Raw genomic sequence first — 23,360 nt, 5'->3', positions numbered from 1 at the left:
TTCTTCAACTACCCGCTTTCCTATCCCTCGAAAAGGGTATATCGTCTTCCAAAATTGCCTAGGATCATCATATCTCGTGCGCATCTATTTACTACACCAAGAAACGCTTTCAACAGTCCGGTAGCTTTGAATTAAAAGGTCGCAACGGTCGCCCACGAAAGCTCGATCACCGATCGTTAAGCGCGTAAGAAACCTTATTAGAGCTATATCGCAATAGGTACAAACGTACCCGAATCTTATAAAAAAGTTTCAAGATCCTCAATTAAGTGTCTGCGAGGAGTTCGTGGTGTCCTGTGAGATAGGATAGCTGCTTGGCTAGAGCTGTACAGTCATATCAAAATTAGCTTGACCAATATACACGCAATAACTCTTCTCCAGCCCCACCGCCTAGGCCTTAGTGCAAATTTTTTATTAAGAAGACCGTATTAATTAAGGGATATTCTAAATGCACGTTGTGTAGTAAATACCTTCTACGTTAAATTACATAACAAAAACAAGAATTAAATAGAATCAGTTAAAACCTATAGTGCTTATTGGTGCCTTGTACTTCGATGATCCCTGGGTGATTCTAATCCTCCCTCTCAGGCCTAGAGGGTATCATTCTGAAAGATACTATATCAGGCTTAGGTGAGAGCAGACAGAACTAAAGCTTATTTCCTGCATACAGGCCTTGATTGTTAACATTTAGATAGTTGATATTCTTCGTCTGACAATATATTCTAATTGTAAGCTAGGCTAGCACTTTAACTATTTCGTTTGTATAGATAAGATTTCCTGAGACTTTCCTTGATCTCTTTATTTATCCACAGCCTATTTTTGGATGTATAGTTTTCTAGTAACTTTATACCTTTGATAGCTAGTTTATCTTCCTAAAACTATACTATCGAAGAACTTACCTTAAGCTAATTTATGGGTATCTGTATATTCCCTATATCAACAGAGTATCTCCAAAGTTTATACTCTAATACTATCTTAAAACCAGTAATAAGTGTCTAATATATCTTTTTAGTAGGGATATCCAATATTTATTCCAACTAAGTATGTTCCAAGGTAACATATTGGTCGAATGGCACGTTCCTCCGTGCCCCGAAAAAAAACTGATATCGACAAATTTCTCTTATTGCATTCAGAGCATGGCGGACCGAAGGGTTTCCGGACAGAAGTGGACAGACTCCCATCTAATTAGTTTCTCTAACCAATTTTCAATTGAGCACTATATGCTGATTAGTTTTAACAGTATGATAATCCCTGGGCCTTTTCTGCAAATGCAGCTATAGTCCATACGATTCCAGAGGTAAATGACCCGGCTTTCCCCCATTTCAGCTCAGTATGTTCCGATTTATGATTATTTCCCCAATTCCTTTCATTTCTTGAATTCTCGGGGGTTTGAGAGCTGATCATTTGGATACAGTATACCCTGCAATTTAAACGTCCAGGATCTATCAATACTCCAAGTACAGGCGTTGGAATCAATCTATCTGTCATTGACGATAATGGATCCACTATAATAATAATATACGAGGATGACTTGGATTTAATATCTGCAAACGAGAGTGGAGTTATACCATTGTTGTATTTCATACAATGTTTGTGGGAGTAGGCCATGTGTCTGTTCGAAGCTATGGCGTCATATTAGAAGTTGCCTATGTCATTCCACCAAACACTGTAGCAACTGAGTTTGCTAGATGGCCCGTATGGGTTGTAGAGGGCCCACGCGGTACAAAGGAAAGACTTGGTCGGCCCTATTTACGGCGCATGTTCTACGTTGGATCGGAGCCTTCGAGGCCATATGATCTGGGTGTCGCAAGTAGTGCTAGGAGACTAGCTGATATTTTGCCAACCCGAGATCAAGCCGATACAACACCCGACCAATTTGACATGCCAGTTAATGACGATGCTGTTTATCCTGAATGGGCAAGGAATCGAGAAGATCTATTCTTAGCAATCCCTGCTCTCCCGGGACCCCTGAAAGCAGTATTACCTGGTGGACACGGACCTTTACCCGGAGGGGCATGAGGACGAAAGAAACAGGAAACTACCTCAAATTCTTTCACCACTGATCTTCATTATTTGGTGTATAGTTATAGTCCTTTTGAACTTGTTTTTTTTTTTCAAAATTAGTTCGACGATTCCAATGGACTCTAAGCTATACTTGTAAACTCATCTCTAAAAATGTTTACGAACCTCACGAACCGCATCATACTAAGTGGTTTTCGTCAACAGCGTCAAAGGATGTGGCAATTTTAGTAACCCAATTTTCGCGATTGTCCCTTCTACCTAGTATCATAACCTTCTTCAATGCTGATGACACTCGCCACTCCTTCCTCGGACTCGCCATCCAGCACAGGCCTCCTTCATCAGTCTGATCACCTCTCGGAGAATGTGTTCATGTCATTTGAAATTACAGCCTCGTCATCCTCTAGCCCACTGTATTATACTATCGATGGTCTGCGATACTTAGGTATATTTCAAGTTTCTGGAGTCTCATTGTTTCAAGTTGTCATCATGTCTCCGAGTCCATAGCTTCCACCTCCGAGTCTCTTCTCCACCACAGCAACACATACTAGTAATAGCAATCCACTGTCAGTGCTTTCCACTACTACTAACACACGTACTACTACATTCCGTACACTTTAATTTATGTATTCCCATGACTCTGGTACGTCATTAAAGATTGGCTACCAGGATGCTTGTTGCCACAACGGGCTAGAACAGAGTCCTTGCCCTAGGCACAGTACAAACTTTTAATGCACATAGGTCATACAGAAATCATCCAAGTACTATTACATGACGACCATGGGGTTCTCGGCATGATCACATGATCGAATAATCTGGGCTTCATGATGGTCTCAACTAGTATGTGCTTGATGCAAGTTCAAGTGGGTATGAGCTACTAGTATTGCTGTCGGGAATTAAGAACCAAATACTACCAGTACTTTCAAGGTTAGTATACATCTAAGAGACATACTATAAAGTTCGGAAGTATGCAAAACTACTCCAATATTTGTCTGGAGTAGTAATTGTGGTGCTTCTCCAATATTACTCTTCTGGTGATCTACTCCTCCCTATCCATATCAGCGAGTGGCAGGAATGCATGTGCGTCACCGCGTATGGAAATCCCACATTCCACTGACATCACCATGGTCTCAATAGGCACTGCAAACTAATGCGAACTAGATCTATCCTATCTACTGAACCTAGTCTCTTTATCTGAAGGCCAGGGCAAATTTCATTGGTGATTTGCTATCTACATGAGGCGATTCAAGTTGATCGGCGTCACATTGACACGCGGATGTACAATAGATGATGCAATTAGGTCAGGCTTGTGTAAATCATCCTACAAGGCTGCCAGAGATATAAAAGAGTAATACTGGGAGCACTCGTCTTGAGCTTGAACTTGAATTCCATCACAGAATAGCCCTGGAGTATCCGCCAACCACTATTTATTGCCATCAACCCGAACTATCTTACGTCTCCAACAATCCACAAGACTGAGTCTCGACAACCAAATACGTGAAATACAAGATGCATTTTCACATGATTTGTGCCATTTTTGCGGCCGCCGTAGTTGCCATGCCTCATGGTGGGAACCAAGAGGTAAGAACAAACATCTCCCAAATACCAGGACAGATTTAACATGATCTCGCAGCACCAACATGGAGTAAATCATTCCCCGAAAGCTCACATGTTCATAGTTTCTCTCAGATTGTTCTAATTAGTATTATTCAGAACATGGAGCAGCCCTCTAGCTCGTCAACGTCTATGTCATCTATGACAATGCCAATGAAGCGATCGACCCCGACGACCAATGCCACCCCAACCTCCTCTGCCTCGATGCGAGTTGCGAAATCTACTGATAAACCAATGAAACCCCAGGATTCAATTATGATGATGATGTGAGTAACTTAGAATCTCCCTTTGTAAAACGCTCATGACTAATGACCCGATTAGGTTTTGATATTGGGCTCATGACCAAAAGATGGACAGAGGTAGTATTGAGAAATGGATGATTACTAGTACCCAACTACCCCCTATCTTGTACTTTGATAACGTATCTATGTCTTTATTTTGATCTTAATGTTATAATCTTGCAGTCTTAAGAACGTAATAACTGGTAATGAAATTGGGAAGATTCGTGTGGTCATTCTCTTCTGAAATTAGCGTGGTTTGCTGGCTATGAGGCTTTGTTTGTTTTCCAGCTAGGTTCATGATAAAGCCCGGTATATGAGCTAAGCTAATATACAAAATATCTTTTACAAATTCATGAAGTCATACCAGAGCCAAGCAACCATCGTAAGAGTACAAGAGACGTCTTCAAACTTCCTCATGGTGTTCTGTCTGGCCAGATTTGGCCGATTCGACAGCCGTCACTGCTGCCAGTTGCGCTTTGGTAACACGCGTGTGAGGAATACCACGATGTCCAGGTTGGTTATAGCCACTATAACTGTTGTCAGTGAGAGTCTGATATACCAGTTGTTCAAAACGTACAAGATCATGTCCATTTGCTCGATGGTCAACCCCTTGGTTTCCGGGAGCAAGAAGAATGCCCAAATTGTTGCGATGATGAGAATACTCGCGAAAAAGAACCATGTTCCATATCCAAGAGATTTGAAGATGTATGGGAGGCACTTGCTGATGATGAATTGAGTGAGCCACTGGACAAGAGCCGCCCAGGTACCAGAGAAGTTTCGCAGTGCTCCAGGGAAGATTTCGGCTGAGACAATCCATGGAATTCCATTTAGGCCGAACGACCAGAATACAGCATATATCATGATCATTGCTGTAGCTGCTTGTCCACCACGGGTTGTGGAGTCTGACAGGGCATCTCCAGCCTTGATGGCTGCCGCAGGATTGCCAACCTTCACGTAGGCACCAATATACCACAAGCAGAGAGAGCAAGCAACAGAGGATACTATGACTGGTCGGCGGCGACCAATAGTATCAATCAGGAAGATATAGAAAATCAGCGATGCTACCGCTTTCACCAATCCGTAGATTCCAGTATAGAGGGACGTATCCTTGATTCCAATGGAGGTGAAGAGAGTAGGAGAGTAGTAATTGATCGCTGCATGACAATTAGCAAATGGACAATATTTTGAACGAGCTATACATACCTGCGGCACCAGCAAAGTTTTGTAGAGCAAAAGAACAGAAAACGAGGAAAACGCGATTCCGCATGCCTCGTCGAGAAAACTCGTCCATCGCACCCCGGAAAAACGCCCACGACCCAGTGCCGTACTTGCTGGCCACGCTTGCCTCTTCATTCAAACGGTTCTGAATGAGACGCACTTCTTGTTGGAGATACTCGTGCTCGATCGGAAGCTTGCGCAATGTTTCCAGCGCTTGATGCGCCTCGGCATGGCGTTCCTTGCGCATGAGCCAAAGCGGAGACTCATGAAGGAAGAAGCCACCAACGAGAAGAATACAACCTGGAATAAGCTGTACGGCCATGGGAATCCTCCAGCTGGTGGAGCTCGTGGCCGATATGTTTTGTGTGATGCCATAATTAATCCAAAATCCGATCAGTGAGCCGATTTGATAGGCGCATTCGAAGAATCCTGTCAAAATACCGCGGATCGAGGGAATTGATAATTCGGCGATGTAGCTAGGTACTGCTGCAGTGATTGCACCACATCCAATTCCAGTCAAAACGCGGCCAGCATCTGGAATGTAGATATCCCATCAGTATCCTATGTAGCAGCAATCAGCGGGGGATGAAACTGACAAATTAGGCCAAGTTGATGAGTAGCAGCGGTCATTAGCACTGCTCCGATGATGAAAATGAAAACATTGATCTGGAGAGCCCATTTTCGACCAAGTCGTTCCGTGACTATGTATTCTGTTAGCAATCCCACGTCACTAGTACCTAAGTAGTGACATGACAAGTTGGGAGATTAGACTGACAGAAGAAACAAAAGATAGCCCCAAAGAAAGCACCCGCTTGGAAGACAGAGGTAATGTTACTTGAAATTGCACTGCTGTTCGCGGCTGTAATACCAAAGTCTGCCAGAAAACTCTCGCGCGAGATGGTAGTGCCAACAAATGCCGAGTCGTAACCGAAGCTGATTGATTGATAGATTCCCGTCAGCGGAGAGAACACCGAGAGAGTCACCCGTAAACAAGCACTTACAGCAAAGAACCGGTAGCGATGACCATAGCCTCAATGTACAAGCGCCAATTGTACACTTCCTTGGGCGTGGGCCGATCTTCCACAGCTCGGAATCCCATTGTTCGTCACCGCTATACTGCGAGGAAAATTCAAAGACCGATCAATTGCCGATCAGGTGGAAAAGTAGGTTACCGAGTGGCACCACGAGCGATATTTTAAGATGTCCGAGTCCCTTGCAGTGATCTTCTCTCGGCCGTGTCGGGGAACCGCACCTTAAAAGACCCCCAGGACAGTCGTCTGGGGTATCGCGTGGGCAGCTGGCGTGACTCTGGAGGCGGGGCCCCGGAGTCAGATCGTCGGGCTTTTGCCCGGTAAAGTACAGAGCCGAATCATGCTTGGAGTTTAGAGGGGTTTCCCACCAATCATGAAGGACCTACCACATGGCCGAGACCAGCAAGTGGCCGATCGGCTTAAATCCCGAACGGGCGATAGCCGACGGGGAGTTGAGGCCGAGAAAAGATCGGGAACAATTCAATGGATATCGGGACTCGGGTTCCTAGGGCTAACGTGTAGACAATAGTAGGACTTGAGGACTTGAAATACGGTGATGCTAGAATAGTATAATAATCTAATATAATAAAATGAAAACCCACTTCACTCATCCCTGCACTGATCTTATACAGTCCATTATCTTAAATCACCTACTAGCAACCATGACAATTACGACAAAGAAACCATCCACCAATCTGGCTTTATGTGTCACTACTGAAGACTTTGAGGCTCCTGCAAAGGAGGTTCTCTCAGAGAAATCCTGGGTCTACGTCTCTAGCAGCGCGGCCTCGGGTCTGTCGCTGAAGGCGAATCTGGATGATTGGTCACGCATCAATTTCCGACCTCGCATTATGCGAAGTGTGAGTTCAATAAACACAAATCAAAAGATCCTTGGACAAACAAGCAAATTCCCCTTCTTCGTCTCCGCCATGGGCACCCTGGGAAACGCACATCCCGGTGCTGAGCCACTACTTGCTCGGGGTTCGACGCGCAAAGGATTACATATGGTGGTGAGCACGGCAACAAGCAAACCACTGGAAGAAATTATGGAAGCGCATCAAGAGGAGCAGCGTCTTGTGAAAAACCAAAGCCTTTCCAAGTTGGCATTTCAACTATACGTCCCTGTCGATCGATCCAAGGCTCTATCTTTGATTCGACGTGTCAAAGCCGCCGGATACCAAAGTTTATGGATCACTGTAGACACATCTGTTCTGGGAAAACGGACTGCCGATCGATATCTGCAAGCCCAAGAGGCCTTAGATCAAGGTGCAAAAGAACGAGAGGCTGCAGCTGAGAACGAGTTCAGTCCAGCTTTTGGAGGACGACCAGTACCAGGATATCTCGACCCAGGGTTAAGCTGGGAGGATCTGGCGTGGATCAAGCAGGAATGGAACGGTCCAATTGTTTTGAAGGGAATCCAAACGGTCGAAGATGTAAAAATTGCCGTGGAGCATGGCGTCCAGGGAGTACTACTAAGTAACCATGGTGGACGCCAGATTCACTCGGCGCCGAGTGCCTTGATGACACTATTGGAGATCCGAACTTACTACCCGGAGGCTCTGGACAATTTGGAAGTCTTCATAGACGGCGGACTTCGTGATGGAGCAGATGTACTGAAGGCGTTGTGTTTGGGAGCGACGGCCGTCGGTGTTGGAAGGCCGTACTTCTATGCCATGGCGGCATACGGAATGGAGGGAATTGAGAAATGCACAGATGGTAAGATATGCCCTTGGATATAATATGAATGCGCGAACAAAGCTGACAGGCTTTGCAGTCCTCGCTGAGGAAGTTGAAATCACCATGAAGATGCTGGGAGTTTCATCGCTCGACCAGCTCCGGCCGGAGATGGTCAACACAACTCGACTGTTGAATGAGATGTGGCGACCAGAGCTCGTACGACCTAGGCTATGAAAGCTTGAAAGAAATAGGTAACATTCTTATTCCATATGCTAGAGAGCGGGGCTCTAGTAGCATGGCTGTTTTGAAAGTTTAGAGGCTAGCCAATAGATGTCAATCATGAATTATACACCTAAGAAAAGCTATTTATCGTACAGGGAAATGAGTTATAGGTATCATTAAAGAGAACATTCAAACATGCCAAGTTCATAGAAACCACTCCGACAAGCTTCAAGCTTATTGAGCTCCCACTGGCCGCGCCCCGGCCAAGTTGACCACTCGACCGCCTCCTCCCAGTGCAGCAGCAGCACCCAATCCAGTCGGCTCCCGGATCCGAACCCATCCAGGAACGTGGGAATCTTCCTTCTCGCGCGTAGCTATGGTATGCCAGACGTTGGGAAATCCGGTCGGGAGGGCACCGCGAATACGAGCACCGGGAATAGCAAATCGGGGATTGCGGTGGGTAAGGTAGCCACGTATGAGGCCTTGGGTCAATAATGACGCAAGGATAGACTCAATTTCCTGCATGAGCAATGACGATTGATCTTCTTCATCCCCATAGCCTGAATCGGCATACGGGTCGAATTCACATCCTTCGTAGTCTGTCTCGGGGTCTCCGTCAATCAAATTCCCAGGCGTGTTATCCTGCCAATTGCCTCCCTCATCAAAGTATCCATCTGATGCTAGATAATCGCCGTATTTTTCAAGGATTTCACGGTCGGTGTCCGGGGCCGTCACAGTATCTGGATCAGCAAGGCCGGAGTACTCAGGGTCTGTCGGATGGGAAATCGTCTGGGAACCATACTCGTGAGACTCTGCTCCGGTACTGCCGTTGCTGTTCGCATTCACGGTGTGTGCATTATGTTGTTGTTGCAGCCAGCGGGTGGCGTCAAGCAATTTTTGAAGATATAGGAACGGTGGAGGGCCACGCTGCGCCTGCGCTTGCGGATCCCCAAGATACCCCCCCATGTATGAATACCTTGCGGCAAAAGGAGCGCCATACGAGAATTTCGCATCTGTTGCGCAGTGTGAGCAGGAGGCCTTTGCGTGCGAACCACTGAGCGGTCGGAGAGTTGACTGCAAAATGCTCGCGGAACGCTAAATAGTCTCCACGAATAATCAAGCGGCACAATGGGTCAAAGTTTTCCGCCAGGCCCCGAGCTTCCGGTCGTTGTAGAAGTTGTCGCGATGGAAACCGTCCCATGATGATGTTGCACGGGACCAGATATGTAAGAATCAAGTTTCGCTGGCTGAGTGCTTCCCTATGGCATTGGTCGTAGGCGGATTGTAAGGCGATTTGCGCGGGGTAGAATAAATTGTTGGAGAAAAGATAACGGCCGAGGTAGTAGAGATATGTGACGCGCTGTGAAGCGGGAAAGTGAGCCAGTGGAGGAGACTGGGCACTGATACTAGAAAACATCTGCTCGGCATTACGCAGTTTTCCGCACTGTATTCTTGTTAGCTGCATAGCGACGAGGTGGGTAAAGAGACAGTGAGATACCTGGAAAAGTAGCTTCAGGCACAAGTTTGCCATCAGATATATCCCCTTCCTCTTGCCCTCAGGCTTTGCCTGTGGGCCTGGCGTGCCGCTGCGGTCGGTCAAACATTTGATGAAAGCTTCGCGCACCACATTGGCCGATTTTTCCACCAGAGTAACTTTCTCAATACTCTCCTGATCGTTTCCACCTTCCATGCGAAGAATGTGGGCGATCAATTCGGGGCGTCGATCCAATCCCATGGCTAACTTTGCCAATACCTTGGATAGGTACAAGACGGTGGGGAGAACAACAACTCCCATTTGACTATCTCCGAGGGCGAGAACACATTGACTATATTCGGGGGAGGGAAGCAGTATCAGCGATCGAGTTCGTGGGTTTATAGAGTTATTCGAATTTTCCAGGATCTCTCACTTTAGGAGGGTCTTCAGTAGGTTGTAGGTCTCAAGTAGATTTTCGACGTTCACATCACGCATGAAGGTGAAGTAAAGTCGCATAAATGTAGGGAAGGCCGACCATGAAGAACCACCCTTGGTCTTGGGGACCAAGACTTCGCAGCGCTGCTGAAGCACGGTGTCGCTCTGGGGGCCGGGTGGATATCGCTGGCGTAACTCTGTAATCATCTGCTGATAGATATCTGAAAGGGGCGGCTCAATCTGGAGGAAGTCTTGCAGTTTGGCACCATCACGATTCTGAATCAGATCAGCCACGCTGCCGAGGAATTGGTCGAGGATTGGAGTAGTGGCCATGATCGCGTGGAACCGCGAAGGTTCGGGGTCGGAGGTTTGGAGGGTCGGAGGATGTTTGGAGAAAGGTCGGAAGGAGGAACAGATTCCAAACTATCAGTTCAGATGTAGAATCCAGTCATTTTCGCATGATCAGATACGATCCGTACATCTGAAGTGATTTGTTGCCTTATGTCGCGGGATGTTCAGAGTTGAAGAGGGATCAAGTTGCAGTTGGGGAGAGTCGCGAATCTAAAGCTCCGATGGAATAGATCCGGCATAATTATGTCTCACCGCGTACACCGCCCGAAGTATACAGTTGAGTGGGGGACAGGAAGACATTATATGATGAATATTCTGGAGATATATATTATTTACTGCGTGAAATGTAACTAGATACCAATCTCAATATTATCGATACATTATATTTGAATAAAGTAATTGAATTACTTGCCCAGGTGGTTCCAAGGTTTATGGTAGTATATTCTAGGTAGGAAAATGATGCAGATCAACAACTGCACCCGCGGGCATGACATATATCCACTCACTATCCAACCTTGGAAGTAAAAATACTTGATAAAGGTAATAAACTGCATTAATATTCCCAATTCCATCTAGTTTCTAGGGCTATTCATACTATATATTTTCACTTGAGCTGTATCTGTAGTACTAGTATAGTATCCTCAGCACCGAGGATCCGGATAGTATGGTATGACATCATGGCATCAACCGCAATCACATGAAATTAAAAAAAAGGACCAAAAGAAGCCCTTTACTTGTTCTTTACCAAATTGCTCCACTGGTCACGTCACGCCACCCGTGAATCTTGTCAAGAATCTTGGGATACAAAAATGCAATGCCTCCTGTTTCTTTTTTCTATCCTTCTTCTTCAAGTCCAGGAACAATGGCGACGCAATCCCCCATCCCCGCCATTATTCGGCACCCATTTGTCGAGACCTTTACCTGGCTCTATCTGATTCTCCAGGCAGTTCTTCGATACATTTTCTCCCCCGTTCCCCCTCCTCCAATAAAAGGCAATGAAACAGACGCGCCCAGAAAGAAGGTGGCTGTCATTGGAGCTGGCGTGACAGGAATCTCCTCGGCGGCCCATTGTGTTGGCCATGGCCTTGATGTGCAGATCTTCGAGTCTAGACCTCAGGACCAGGGTCTGGGTGGAATCTGGAGTGTATGTTTCGCTTCAACTATAAGAGTTTAGTCTCAGAATGTTAATTCGGAACAGAGAGTCAATTCCACCTCGGCACTTCAGGTACACAGTTTGATGTACCGGTTCCATCCCTCCGTTCACTACGACAGTGCCTATCCAAGTCAGAAGCAGATCAAAGACCAGATTGTTCAACTCTGGAAGCGCTATGACCTCGAGCGACGCACCGTATTTGATACTCGTGTCACCTCAGTCAAAAAGACCAAAGATGGCCAATGGATTATCAACAATGACGAAGAAAAGTACGGTCGCTTCGATGGAGTGCTTACTGCCATTGGTGTTTGCGGAGATCCAAAAATGCCAACGCTACCCGATCAAGATAAATTCAAGGGTCAGATCTTCCACTCCTCCAAACTAGATGGAAAAGATGCCAAGGGCAAGAAGATTGTCATTGTCGGCAGCGGTGCCAGTGCCATTGAAGCTCTCGAATTTGCCGTCAAGTCAGGTGCAAGTGAGATCGATGTTCTGTCTCGATCAGAGAAATGGATTATTCCCCGGAACATATTGGTGCAATCCTTATTGGCGTTCAACATCTTCGGGCAGGAGACATCGCTTTCCTGGATTCCTGAGTGGCTCCTCCGAAAGTTCTTCTATCGGGACCTACAAGATATTGCCCCCACAGACGATGGAATATTCACACAAACCCCGATGGCCAATTCAGAGCTCTTCAACCAAATTCGAGAAGGCAAAGCGCGCTGGCTGCGTGGTGACATTGTCTCCCTGGAGGAAGAGGGGATCCTTTTCAACCACCGTGCGAAGGGGGTTCCGAAAGGTGGCCCTGGAAAGGAAGCTGTTGTTGAAGCTGACATCATAGTCATGGCTACTGGATTTAAGCGACCTTCTCTGAATTTCCTGCCTGATGAAGTCTTCGAAGAGCCCTACGGTCCACCTAACTGGTACCTGCAAGTCTTCCCGCCGAAGTATCCAGACGTATGTGCCAACAACAGCACCTATGTCAATGCCATTGGCACCGTCGGGAACATGCACATCGGGATATACACTCGGTTCCTGATCATGTTCTTGACTGATCCCTTGACTCGCCCTACTGAAGGAAGGATGAAAACTTGGATTGACTTCACACGATTTATGAAGCGACTGGCACCGACGAATGCGTTTGACTTCTTTACTTATTCGGAGTTGATCTATTGGTACTTCTTCATTCTTCTCGTCAATCCATTCCGATGGAAGTGGGCCCTGTTTGTTTTCTTTGGCCTAGGCCGCTCCTTGCCCTTGATGGTGGTCGATCAAGAGAATTCGTTCCGCGAGGAGCTGCTCAAGCAACGGAAGCTGCATTAATGACTCTAATTTAACACAGCAACATGAACGCGAATTTTCTGGAAAGGAGAAAGGTAGTTGCAAGTCTTTGAGCGTGAAAACTAAATGTTATGTACTTGCTTGTTAGGAAGCGCAAGGATCGAAAATCGCAGCGTTTGACGAGGTAACTTGAAACTTTCAAATAACTAAGAACTAAGTGGATATCGTAGAACTAGTAACATAACCATATGCCTCAACCGAATAAGTCCACGACTTATTGGTTTTTGATATCCGGAATCTTGTTCTGGATACTATAGGCCAGGTTTCCTCCATGGGCAATCCGACTGGGCAAGTAACCCTTCTCTTCCAACCAGAGCATCGGCCACAAAATTGTCACACCCAGTAGGCAAAAGAAGGTTGCAATCAGGTGCCAGATAATGACTATCCAATTGCCAATATGCGGTATCACGAATTTGACAAACTCCGAAGTCTGGTAGAGATCTTCCTGTTTGGCGATGTAGTACAATGTACGATCGCCATTGGTCGGGGCATTGGTCTTCGAGGCGTCCGTCGTGAGATCCAAGACAGTTGTCAATGTCACGGGTGCAACATGAAATGGAACGATCCAGATGGTGAAGATTTGAGACATGTGAATGTAGAGCTTGAGGTTATTCTCATCGAAAGCTGGAGGGTGGTCAGCGCTTATTGCTATTTATGTGAATTGAAGAAATAGATAAGAAAAAAAGAGGCAGCCATGCAACATAACTAATAGGATGTAGCAGTGGGAAAACACGAACCGATTGAATGAATCTCCATCTCAATTCGAGGGGACATGATCTTGTACCATTGGAAGATCTTCAACACCCACCACCTACTCCCCTCGAAGCTTGGAACACGGCAAAAGGGATGCACGAATGAAGCATCGCGAGTAAAGTATTTTTCGAGGGCTTTCTCTTGTAGAGAGGGGGTTGATTGGGTTAGAAGACGGATGACCGTCGGGATATCTTCCACTATACACCCAAGTTTGATTCGCAGGTCAGCCTATAATAGCTTTCTTGATCCAGGGGAAACTGACCTGGGTTCTCCATAATGTGATCTGATTCTAATCCAAAGACCTGAGAGTGTAGTTTGAATTTCAAGCAAGATCAAGTTCAAATTGTGGTGTTGTTGGAATGTTCAATCAGAAAGATCAAGTTAGCTAACCCAATGACATCATACTCAAGTTCCGACATGTGAAAGCCTCAAGTTTTATTTCTGGGCTGAATGTGAATGAAAATAGACAAAAGTACCTTACAGTGATATCCTAAATGCAGAATGTAAAATGTCATCAATGTACTGCTACATACTACCTACCTAGGTAAGTAGGTAGTACCTTACTACACTCCGAGTCCGTAGTGTCGATTCTTGTACTCCATACAGTGACGACAACTGGCAGCCGAAAGCCAGCTTGAAGCCAAATATTTTACTTAGGTCGAGTGAGTAGCATGAATTGGTAAAGATACATGTTATACAGTGCATTTGTATTGGTATTCGGTGCAGTAAATAGAGAACTGAAATAGTATCAGTGCGAAAATGGATTTTGGAATGCCATGCCAACTCCGTTGATGAATGATCCTAGACTCGAAACCCGGTCCCAAAGATAAACAAGAAATAAAATATCATGATCGAAATTTGAATGTCGCCATCTGAAAAACACCTTTCTACCGCTTCCAGGTATCAATCTTCTTGCGACGCTTGTCGAACATGTCACCCATTCCAGCACCGTCGCTGCGCTCATTCGCCTTTCTCTTACGACTCTTATCCAGCACAGCACCGCCATTCTTCGATCGTCGGGTAAGACGCTCGATACGGTCGGCACCCTCTGTGAGTCCCCTCCATTCATCTCCACCAAAGGTAGAATCCTTGTGGCCGCCGCGTCGCTTCGCCAGATCCTTCTTGGTCTCCTTGGGCAGGCGGACAAAGTTGGACTCTTCGTATGTGGTTCGCTCGTTCTCACGCTCACGGTCGCGCTTGGACTTGGTTTGACGACCACCATCGATAATCGTACTTCCGATGCTGGGTTCAGCCATGGGGGCGGACGACATCTCAGCGCTGACGAATTCATCGATAACATTCGACCTCTTTGGTCGGCGATCCTCACGTTCGCGACGTTCGGTCTCCGTTTTGGGGAGTGCAGTGGGCATGATTCTTGGTGGCCGATAGATGCCATCGTTGGGGGCGTCCTGGTCGGCTTGGGTAGCTCTGGTAGGCTTGGCCTGGTTTTGTAGAGCCTCGGCCTTGGCTTTGGCAAATGCGCCAATGTTGGGACGGAAAGCCATCTCGTCCAAGTCTTCCCCGTCCTCCGAATCATCTTCGCTGTCGTCGCTTCCACTCTCGTCCTCGGAGCCCTCACTGTCTGAGCCCTTGGCTTTCTTAACCTGCTTCGGCTTGTTGGACTTGACAGGGCGATCTGTGCGCCCCGCATCCTCTGCTGCCTTGATCACCTTATCCACCTGGTACTTCAATCGTCCCTCGAGCGGACGAACACCACGATCCAGGAAAACACGGAGTTCGACGAGCTTTTTCACGGCATCATTACTGAGGGAGTTGTCGGCAGTGTCCGAGCTCTGTTTGGAAGAGCTTTGTCGCAATTGGAAAATAATCAGGAAAACGAGATTGTGGAGGTAGGAGAGAAGAATCTCGCTTTTGGTGTCGAGGAGGGAAATGCCATCCTGCGGAGGTTCAATCGAAACGTCGGAGGGCGCATCCTTCTGGGGGACGGGCAGAGATGAGCCAGCGGTAGTTAAGCATGAGTTGAGATTCTCGAGAAGAGCAGAAAGATTCCGAGCCCGGGATGGCGCATTCTCTGTGGAAGTCATTGTGGGTGTTCTGTTGGAGAGCGACAAATAGAGGGACTTTCCTCTTTTGTATTCGCTGGAGATATTAGAATCCTCCACCTTTTTGAGGCCGGTAAGAAATAATTTTGAGATTGCAATTTTCCCCAATCTCTCCGCCTTCCTAAAATGGCCAGCTCTGTTTATCACCACGTGACCAATACATATCTCATCACGTGCAAACCCGTGCCGTCATGGCAATCGCATCGTCTCCAAATGAACTACTCTGTTCTTCTTAAAACTACAAACACTCCCTCATTTCCACTCCCACACCCCCTCCCACCACACGCCCATGCGTGATATTCCTACCATTGCAATTGGAATGTTATGATCGGCTTGCATGCTTAACGACTAAATTCAACATCTCCATAATCAGGGAACACTTTCCCTCATCAAACAAACACATGAGGCTGAACTGAAACACCTCCCCTCATCATGCGTTTCTCCGACCGATTTCCCCTCCTCGCATCTGCTCTCCTCACAATACCCTCTCTATCATCCGCATTTTATCTTCCTGGCGTGGCTCCCACCTCCTATGATAAGGATCAATCTGTGCCAGTCTTTGTCAACAGTTTGACTCCCGGACTATCGCGCGACGACCAACTTCATTCCGTTTTCTCATTCGAATATTACCATACAGCATTTCATTTCTGTCGCCCCCAGGATGGATATAAGGACGTGAGAGAATCGCTCGGAAGCATTCTCTTTGGAGACCGTATCTATACCTCTCCGCTCGAGGTCCATATGGCCAAGAATGAGACGTGTCGAGCCATGTGCGAGCAAGTGACATTCGAGGAGCGAGATGCCAAGTTTACCAACCGTCGTATCTCTCAGGGATACAACATCAATTGGCTTATTGACGGACTGCCAGCGGCCCAGCTGAACCTGGATGCCAACACCGGCACGGAATTCTACAACCCGGGATTCGCCCTAGGAAGTTTGGACGAAAATGGACTCGCTTTGCTCAACAACCACTTCGACATTATCATCGATTATCACCGCGTCGGTTTCGGCGGTAAGGACAAATACCGCATCGTCGGAGTGCTCGTCCAGCCCGATAGCCGCAAAGATACTCATGCCGGGGCTGTCGAAGGAGAAGACGCGAACTGTGGCACTCGTGGGGAGACTTTGACTCTTAGCGAGGATGGGGATACTACCGTCACTTGGACCTACAGCGTGACTTGGAGGGAATCGGGAACCGCCTGGGCCACTCGTTGGGACAAGTACCTGCATGTCTACGACCCGAAGATTCACTGGTTCTCGCTGATCAACTCTGCCGTCTTTGTCGTCTTCCTCGTTGGAATGGTCAGCATGATTCTGGTTCGTGCTCTCAAGAAGGATATTGCACGCTACAATCGACTCGAGTACAGCCTAGACGATCTTGATGGCACCTCAGCCGCGGTCGAGGACGGTATTCAGGAAGACTCTGGATGGAAGCTGGTCCATGGCGATGTATTCCGTTGCCCCCGGTCTCCTCTGCTGCTGAGTGTGCTTCTGGGCAATGGTGCTCAACTCTTCATGATGACTGGTGTGACTGTTGGTGAGTTACAAGCTGCTCATTATTACGATTAGCTTTACTGTCTATGCGCTTCTAGCTAACTTTCACTCTTCAACAGTCTTTGCACTTTTGGGTCTTCTTTCCCTGCCAACCGTGGCTTCCTAGCAACCGCTATTCTCTTGATCTCCGCCGTCTTTGGCGTCATCGGTGGATATGTCTCATCGCGCGTGTACAAGGCTTTTGGCGGCGAGGCATGGAAGCGCAACATCGTCATGACTCCGCTGCTGATTCCAGGATTCATCTTCGGCGTGTTCTTCCTTCTGAATCTGTTTGTTTGGGCTAAGGGCTCTAGTGGAGCCGTTCCCTTCGGCACGATGCTTGCGCTACTTTTCATTTGGTTCGTCATCAGCGTCCCGCTGAGTGTAGTTGGTAGTTGGATTGGATTCCGTCAAGCAGTACGTTTCATCTCATTTTTCATTTCGTCCTTTCTGTTCCTCACGTCCGGTGATACTAATTTGCTTCGCCTTACCTAGCCCCTTGAAGGCCCAACCAAAACCAACCAAATCCCGCGTCAGGTCCCCTTGATGTCGGGAAGTCTCCGCACGATCCCTTCTATTTTCTTAACCGGGATTCTTCCCTTTGGCGCCATCTTTGTTGAGCTGTATTTCATCATGACATCGCTCTGGACGAATAAGATATACTACATGTTCGGGTTCCTGTTCCTGTGTTACGGGCTGATGATCATCACCTCGGCGGCCACGACGATTCTACTGGTGTACTTCCTGCTCTGCGCGGAGAACTACCGGTGGCACTGGCGCGCGTTTGCCGGGGCTGGTATGACGGGAGGATATGTTTTCCTGAACGCGCTTATCTTCTGGGCGACGCGGGTGAGCTTTGGTGGACTGACAGGTGCGGTGCTCTACGTGGGCTACTCGGCGCTGATCGGATTTGTCGTTTTCATTCTCACTGGTATGTTTTTCATTCTCCCCTGCCTATGGATAACGTTCAGGTTGGCTATGGACTGAAGCTAATACTTCCTCCCCCTTCTTTTAGGCTCGATTGGTTTCTTTGCCAGCTGGGCATTCATCCACCGTATCTACGGATCGATCAAGGTGGATTAGTGTTGATTCTTCTGGTTTGTGTTTGTGGGGCATCATCCAGGGGTCTGGGTACTTATTTTCCCGATCATTAGAGCGGAGTGTTTTGATAGCCATGATTCATATATCTTGTTTATTTTTTGATATGAAGTTGTAAGTAGAGTAGAAGTGAGCAGTAATACTCGTATATCAGTGTATATCAGAGTGCCAGCGTATATACTACTACTAGTACATATACTCAGTATACTCAGTGCCAAGCCCCCGGATGTTCTGGACCTCGCCACTTCCACCTTCCACTTGCTTCACTCCACTCCTCGTCAACCTTCCCCTTGCAGCTCCCGACTTTTGTCTATAACCCCGAATTCCTCTCCGTCAAATTGCTCTTTGTGACACTCGCTTATTTACCCTCCCGATCGCGTGCTCAGATCCCTTTGGGCTCACCCCCCGCCACAACTTAACTCAGCCACACATTTCCCCCCCGATTCGATTCTACCCCGCGCGTCAACTTAGTCTCCCTCCGGATCCGAACACGAAAAAAGTTACAGGGGAAAAAACACCGAGGTCTCCGATCCTTTCGCCCACTTGCATGCGCTACCAACTGTCTTGATCGGTTTTAGTGACGGGTGTTTGATAATGGGCAAGTCGTAAGTGCTGCGAGGCGACTCCCCCCCTCCCCTCATCTCCGACGCGCCGGAACAGCGGAACAATCTGGAACAACCAACAATGCATGATGTGTCCTGCTGGACGCGGTTGGAATCACACGCTCAACCACTTTTGTAGTGGTCAGAGTGGAACCGACGTTCTTCCAACTCCTCCATCTATCGTCCACACTATGATTACATCACAGATGACAGTGTTAATGTTCACCCCCGGACTCTTAGGCAATCGAAGCTCTCGCCCACCCAGCTGGACGAGTTGCAAAAAGCAACCCATTTCGATAAGAAGGAGTTGCAGCAATGGTATAAAGGTAGGTGGTCACCGATATCCCACCGCGCACTGCCCTTTCTTCCTCTCTTCCCCGACTAACGCCACTGCGTCATCGTCATCAGGTTTCCTCAAGGACTGCCCTTCCGGCACCTTGACCAAGGAGGAGTTCCAGAAGATCTATCGACAATTCTTCCCGTTTGGAGATCCGTCGTCCTTTGCCAATTATGTGTTCCGGGTATTCGACTCGGACAATAGTGGAATGATTGATTTCAAGGAGTTCATCTGCGCCCTGTCGGTGACCTCACGGGGCAAGATGGAGGACAAGCTGGACTGGGCCTTCCAACTGTATGATATTGACGGGGATGGCAAGATCACATATGACGAGATGCTGGCCATTGTCGAGGCGATCTACAAGATGGTTTGTCCCTCCATATTGATCCTGTAAACATGAAAAATGCTAACACTGTACTTTACTCCAGGTCGGCTCGATGGTCAAGCTGCCCGAGGACGAGGATACCCCCGAGAAGCGAGTGCGCAAGATCTTCCGAATGATGGATAAGGACGAGAATGGCAGTCTGGACATTGAAGAGTTCAAGGAAGGAAGCAAACGGGACGAGACGATTGTCAGCGCACTGTCGCTGTATGATGGGTTGGTATAGGTAGAGAGGGAGGAAGCGATCTGGGAGTGTCCGGCGCAATTGTAATGAATTCTTCGGTCTGTTCTGTCCATTCTGTGTGTTCTTTTCTGCTATGCATATTATTGTCTATTGAATCAGTGTGTATACTCCTAGTATCTACTGTATGTACTGTATGTACTGTATACTCTACTTGACATTCGACGTAGTGACCTGTACCCTGTCCAGTCTCCACTTGCCTAGTCGCTATGACTGGATGTAGGGCGCTCCATAACGGCAATCGACCCAGTGTTTATGCCAGGATGGCAGCCTCCGAGTCCCAAAATTAATAGTGTTTTCTATACGAACTTGGCCACAGACTTCTATTATATTGCAGATATAGGTAGCTTTAGAATATCTATAATCAGGGCCATGATGAATGCTTCATTACTAGTAGCGCTGACATCATTGACGTCACTAGGTAACTAGTACTAATAGTCCTATACTAGTTGCCAGTATTAGAGGGGCGGCTTGAAACATTACGTTACTACTTGGTATCCTAAACTCCTGAACTATTAGGGCCAACTCATTTGTAATAGACAGATGGGAGTAAGCTATATCAATCTGAGGAGACTGCCAGGTGGGTCGATTGTCGTTATGGAGCGCCGTATATGGATCGAATCGCGACCACTAGTACAGCATTAGCATGGGTACGTTTTAAGTTGTTTAATCATGGCTAGGCGATTATGGCTTTCTCAAATGAACTTTTTTGATTCTTTTTTCAAATATGGGAAAGTACTCGTAGCAGAGTCCAATCTTTAGTAACTTGAACGAGTATAATGTACTAGTACTGGATATCCCGGGAGGTTTACTACTAGCTACTACTAACAACCTTGGAACCAAAACATATTGATAATATTTGTGCCATCATAGGACATGGAGATATCCACTAGTACTAGTATTATTTACTAAAGGTAAGTACGAGTATAAATACCATTCTCTTTCAAGTGCCGGTTGATTCATGTTTGCCCCCTGTCGTGAACAAAGAAAGCCCAAATTGAAAGGACAACCATCAAAGACCTTTCAAAGGAGCACTCCCCTTTTTACTACCTATAAACACTTCCCAATAAACCATTTTTCTGATTTTTTCTTATTTTTTCCAATTTTAGACAATCCCTTGCAACTTTTGACTCTGCAAGTTGTGGATTTTGGAGATGACTGGGGAAAAACCTCGACCACTCAGTCACCATCTTGCAACAGCAAGGATATGGCGATACCCTTCACTATGGAGCAACGCCGACTTGAGCAGACTCGGGTGTCGGTTCGAAAATGTCGATCCAGACTATGTGGACTACAACAAGGATCATAAATGGGTGGGCAGTGCACCCTGTTCCCGACTGGCCACTGTGAGGCAGCCCAGTCTCGCGGAGATGTTCGCCATCCACCCTCATCATCCCACACGATTGGAATGTCTAACGGAGATCCTGGCCTGGGGTCCTTCATGGACAAAAGGGCCCTTTCCAAATTTGCGGTACAGGTCTCCCTTCCCTGTTCATTCGATGGAAACACCTCCGAAGAGCTAACTCTACTCACAGCGAAGGGCGTCCATTCTTCTTTCAAAATGTCAACATCCGCCGAAGCTCGAATGGTGCCTCACCAAGGTACAAGATATTCAGTCACCGCAAGCACATCAAAGCCCATCTAGCAGAGGATCCACCCCGGGTAATAGGCTATCTGAACTACGAGGAGATGTGGAAATTCCGAGGTCGTCAATCTGAATCGCGTCGCCACCCTCGCTTGGAACAGAAAGTCATGGGCGGAAAGGCTGGTCCATCTACGCTGGCTAATTGGAGAACAGAGCCATTCTTGCTCTTCATATTATTAGGCATAGCTCAAATCCACCGCCTCAAGTACAATGATGCATCGTCCAACGGAACACTTACAGTATGTTTCTTACATCGTTCTCCAACTTGAACTGGAATGTCCCCAATAGCGTACTGCTAGAAGTACTAGTAGGCTCAGAATAGTCCTCACTGATACAATTTAGACCCGTCTGCTAGTACACAACTGGCTCAATGATCCAAGCCACATATATCTCTACGAGGTAACATGGGATACAGCTCTCATCGACGCTTTGATACACCAGGGCAAAACCATCTCGGCAATCAAACCATTCAATATTGTTTGGAAACGAATATCCCTCAAGCCGTATGAATCTTTTCCTCGTCGACTTCATGATATTCTTTTAAATGGCTCAATACGAGCTCGCCTTTTGGGCACAATAGAGAATATCCCACAGCTTCCAACCCCGAACCCTACAGAAACTCCCATCGAGAGCACTCGAAAACAACTTGAACTCGACAACTTGAAGCTCCAATCTCACACTACCCAAACAAAACGAAAAAGAAAATACACCGAAGATGCCGAAACTTCTGAAGATGACGAGAGATGGAAAGGGAAACGCCGAAGGTCCGGAGGTACCGTGGAAAGACCCATCCCTTACCAAAAAAGATACAAAGCGAAATTCGAAAAGATATCGACTGCAGACAGCGAATATAGTAGCGAGGAAACGGCAGAAATCAAAGGCCCTGTCTCGGGACGCACACGGTCAAAACAGTCCAAATTTCAAGCCAATTCCGCAAGGGAAAAGACGAGCTCCAAGAATATGAAAATGAAGTAATAGCTTGACAAAGAATACCAATCAACCTCTCCCTCCTTCTCCATTTCAAGATACTCTTACTCCGTAGCTCCCATATCAAGCAGCAATTGCTCTCTCTCCGGCCTAATACTCCGAGTAAGCGTCAACAGCGACCGACCACCAGCCTCACACGCATTAACATCAGCCCCTCTCGCCAGAAGTAAATTAACCTCCTCCATATGCCCATATAGTACCGCCGTAAACAAGACTGTACGAGACTTGTATCCCTGAAGATTAACCCTCGCGCCCCGGTCCAGCAATAGCTCAATCAACGAAAGATCATCAGGCGGGGCCGTCAAAACAGCCAAATCCAACGGCGTCCGATGGACGAGCAAATTAACATCTGCGTCATTATCAATGAGGATCCGTACCGCAGGGCCATGATGTCGAGTCAGGGCAAGCATCAGGGGAGAATAATCTCTCCATCTGGGATTGAGGATATCGACTGCAGCGCCTAATCTGATCATCTCTCGTATACCCTCTGTATAGCCCCAAAATGCGTAATATGATATGGCTAGGCCGCCGGTGGTCTTGATGTTATTTTTGCATAGTTCTGGGTGGAGGATGTGATATAAGAATTTATTGGTTTGGAGGAGGTGAGCGAGGTCTGGCGGTTCTAGTTTGCTGATTATGAGGAGGATTACTTCTTGTGGGAGGTGTAAGAGTTGCATCGGGTTTATGTGGTTGAATGTGAATAGCTAGGTACATGAAGGGATTAAAGATGAATTGTCGGAAAGATAAGCTTGTTATAATAATTACTAACTAGTTCAAGTTAGTAGCAGTCTAGTACTAGTCGAATCAGGCAGCAACCGGGGCAATAAAGTGTTCGAGTCGTGATCTACATTGCAGCTGGCCTGAAGGCTACCTTGAGGTAATGCATATTCTAGTTATTAGCTAGTA

At 47.0% G+C, this 23,360-nt stretch overlaps 10 protein-coding genes across 10 annotated transcripts; 5 read left to right on the top strand and 5 right to left on the bottom strand.

Moving 5' to 3' along the window:
* Positions 1-4,314: 4,314 nt before the first annotated feature.
* N7533_009886 (sugar porter family MFS transporter) lies at positions 4,315-6,228 on the bottom strand (the record flags this gene model as incomplete). The annotated part of the gene is made up of 6 exons (XM_057106536.1): positions 4,315-4,438; positions 4,489-5,065; positions 5,115-5,663; positions 5,726-5,830; positions 5,905-6,062; positions 6,131-6,228. The coding sequence occupies 6 exons, from the start codon at positions 6,226-6,228 to the stop codon at positions 4,315-4,317; spliced, it is 1,611 nt and encodes a 536-aa protein (XP_056957985.1).
* A 594-nt stretch (positions 6,229-6,822) lies between these two features.
* On the top strand, positions 6,823-8,071 carry N7533_009885 (uncharacterized protein; the record flags this gene model as incomplete). The annotated part of the gene is made up of 2 exons (XM_057106535.1): positions 6,823-7,876; positions 7,926-8,071. 2 exons carry the CDS (start codon positions 6,823-6,825, stop codon positions 8,069-8,071), a joined length of 1,200 nt encoding a protein of 399 aa, XP_056957984.1.
* Positions 8,072-8,293: 222 nt separating this feature from the next.
* On the bottom strand, positions 8,294-10,301 carry N7533_009884 (uncharacterized protein; the record flags this gene model as incomplete). Its single annotated transcript, XM_057106534.1, has 4 exons — positions 8,294-8,992; positions 9,036-9,503; positions 9,558-9,885; positions 9,967-10,301. 4 exons carry the CDS (start codon positions 10,299-10,301, stop codon positions 8,294-8,296), a joined length of 1,830 nt encoding a protein of 609 aa, XP_056957983.1.
* Positions 10,302-11,181: 880 nt separating this feature from the next.
* On the top strand, positions 11,182-12,795 carry N7533_009883 (flavin-containing monooxygenase; the record flags this gene model as incomplete). Its single annotated transcript, XM_057106533.1, has 2 exons — positions 11,182-11,463; positions 11,494-12,795. The coding sequence occupies 2 exons, from the start codon at positions 11,182-11,184 to the stop codon at positions 12,793-12,795; spliced, it is 1,584 nt and encodes a 527-aa protein (XP_056957982.1).
* Positions 12,796-13,027: 232 nt separating this feature from the next.
* N7533_009882 (uncharacterized protein) lies at positions 13,028-13,841 on the bottom strand (the record flags this gene model as incomplete). Its single annotated transcript, XM_057106532.1, has 3 exons — positions 13,028-13,437; positions 13,551-13,763; positions 13,829-13,841. 3 exons carry the CDS (start codon positions 13,839-13,841, stop codon positions 13,028-13,030), a joined length of 636 nt encoding a protein of 211 aa, XP_056957981.1.
* A 612-nt stretch (positions 13,842-14,453) lies between these two features.
* On the bottom strand, positions 14,454-15,611 carry lcp5 (small subunit rRNA maturation protein LCP5; the record flags this gene model as incomplete). The annotated part of the gene is made up of 1 exon (XM_057106531.1): positions 14,454-15,611. The coding sequence occupies one exon, from the start codon at positions 15,609-15,611 to the stop codon at positions 14,454-14,456; it is 1,158 nt and encodes a 385-aa protein (XP_056957980.1).
* A 450-nt stretch (positions 15,612-16,061) lies between these two features.
* On the top strand, positions 16,062-18,245 carry N7533_009880 (transmembrane 9 family protein; the record flags this gene model as incomplete). The annotated part of the gene is made up of 4 exons (XM_057106530.1): positions 16,062-17,166; positions 17,290-17,579; positions 17,658-18,093; positions 18,178-18,245. 4 exons carry the CDS (start codon positions 16,062-16,064, stop codon positions 18,243-18,245), a joined length of 1,899 nt encoding a protein of 632 aa, XP_056957979.1.
* Positions 18,246-18,944: 699 nt separating this feature from the next.
* Positions 18,945-19,807, top strand: N7533_009879 (EF-hand domain-containing protein; the record flags this gene model as incomplete). Its single annotated transcript, XM_057106529.1, has 4 exons — positions 18,945-18,953; positions 19,002-19,188; positions 19,271-19,566; positions 19,628-19,807. The coding sequence occupies 4 exons, from the start codon at positions 18,945-18,947 to the stop codon at positions 19,805-19,807; spliced, it is 672 nt and encodes a 223-aa protein (XP_056957978.1).
* Positions 19,808-20,976: 1,169 nt separating this feature from the next.
* Positions 20,977-22,442, top strand: N7533_009878 (uncharacterized protein; the record flags this gene model as incomplete). Its single annotated transcript, XM_057106528.1, has 3 exons — positions 20,977-21,293; positions 21,358-21,706; positions 21,810-22,442. 3 exons carry the CDS (start codon positions 20,977-20,979, stop codon positions 22,440-22,442), a joined length of 1,299 nt encoding a protein of 432 aa, XP_056957977.1.
* Positions 22,443-22,498: 56 nt separating this feature from the next.
* Positions 22,499-23,131, bottom strand: N7533_009877 (ankyrin repeat domain-containing protein; the record flags this gene model as incomplete). Its single annotated transcript, XM_057106527.1, has 1 exon — positions 22,499-23,131. The coding sequence occupies one exon, from the start codon at positions 23,129-23,131 to the stop codon at positions 22,499-22,501; it is 633 nt and encodes a 210-aa protein (XP_056957976.1).
* Positions 23,132-23,360: the final 229 nt, after the last annotated feature.

Source organism: Penicillium manginii (assembly GCF_028828005.1).
Source record: "Penicillium manginii strain IBT 31320 chromosome Unknown utg000006l:1.0-4164085.0:1.0-4166146.0, whole genome shotgun sequence".
In the NCBI taxonomy this organism is placed as follows: Eukaryota; Fungi; Ascomycota; class Eurotiomycetes; order Eurotiales; family Aspergillaceae; genus Penicillium; species Penicillium manginii.
The sequence above is the reverse complement of the archived record's forward strand: the minus strand, read 5'-3'. Positions and strand labels throughout refer to the sequence as shown.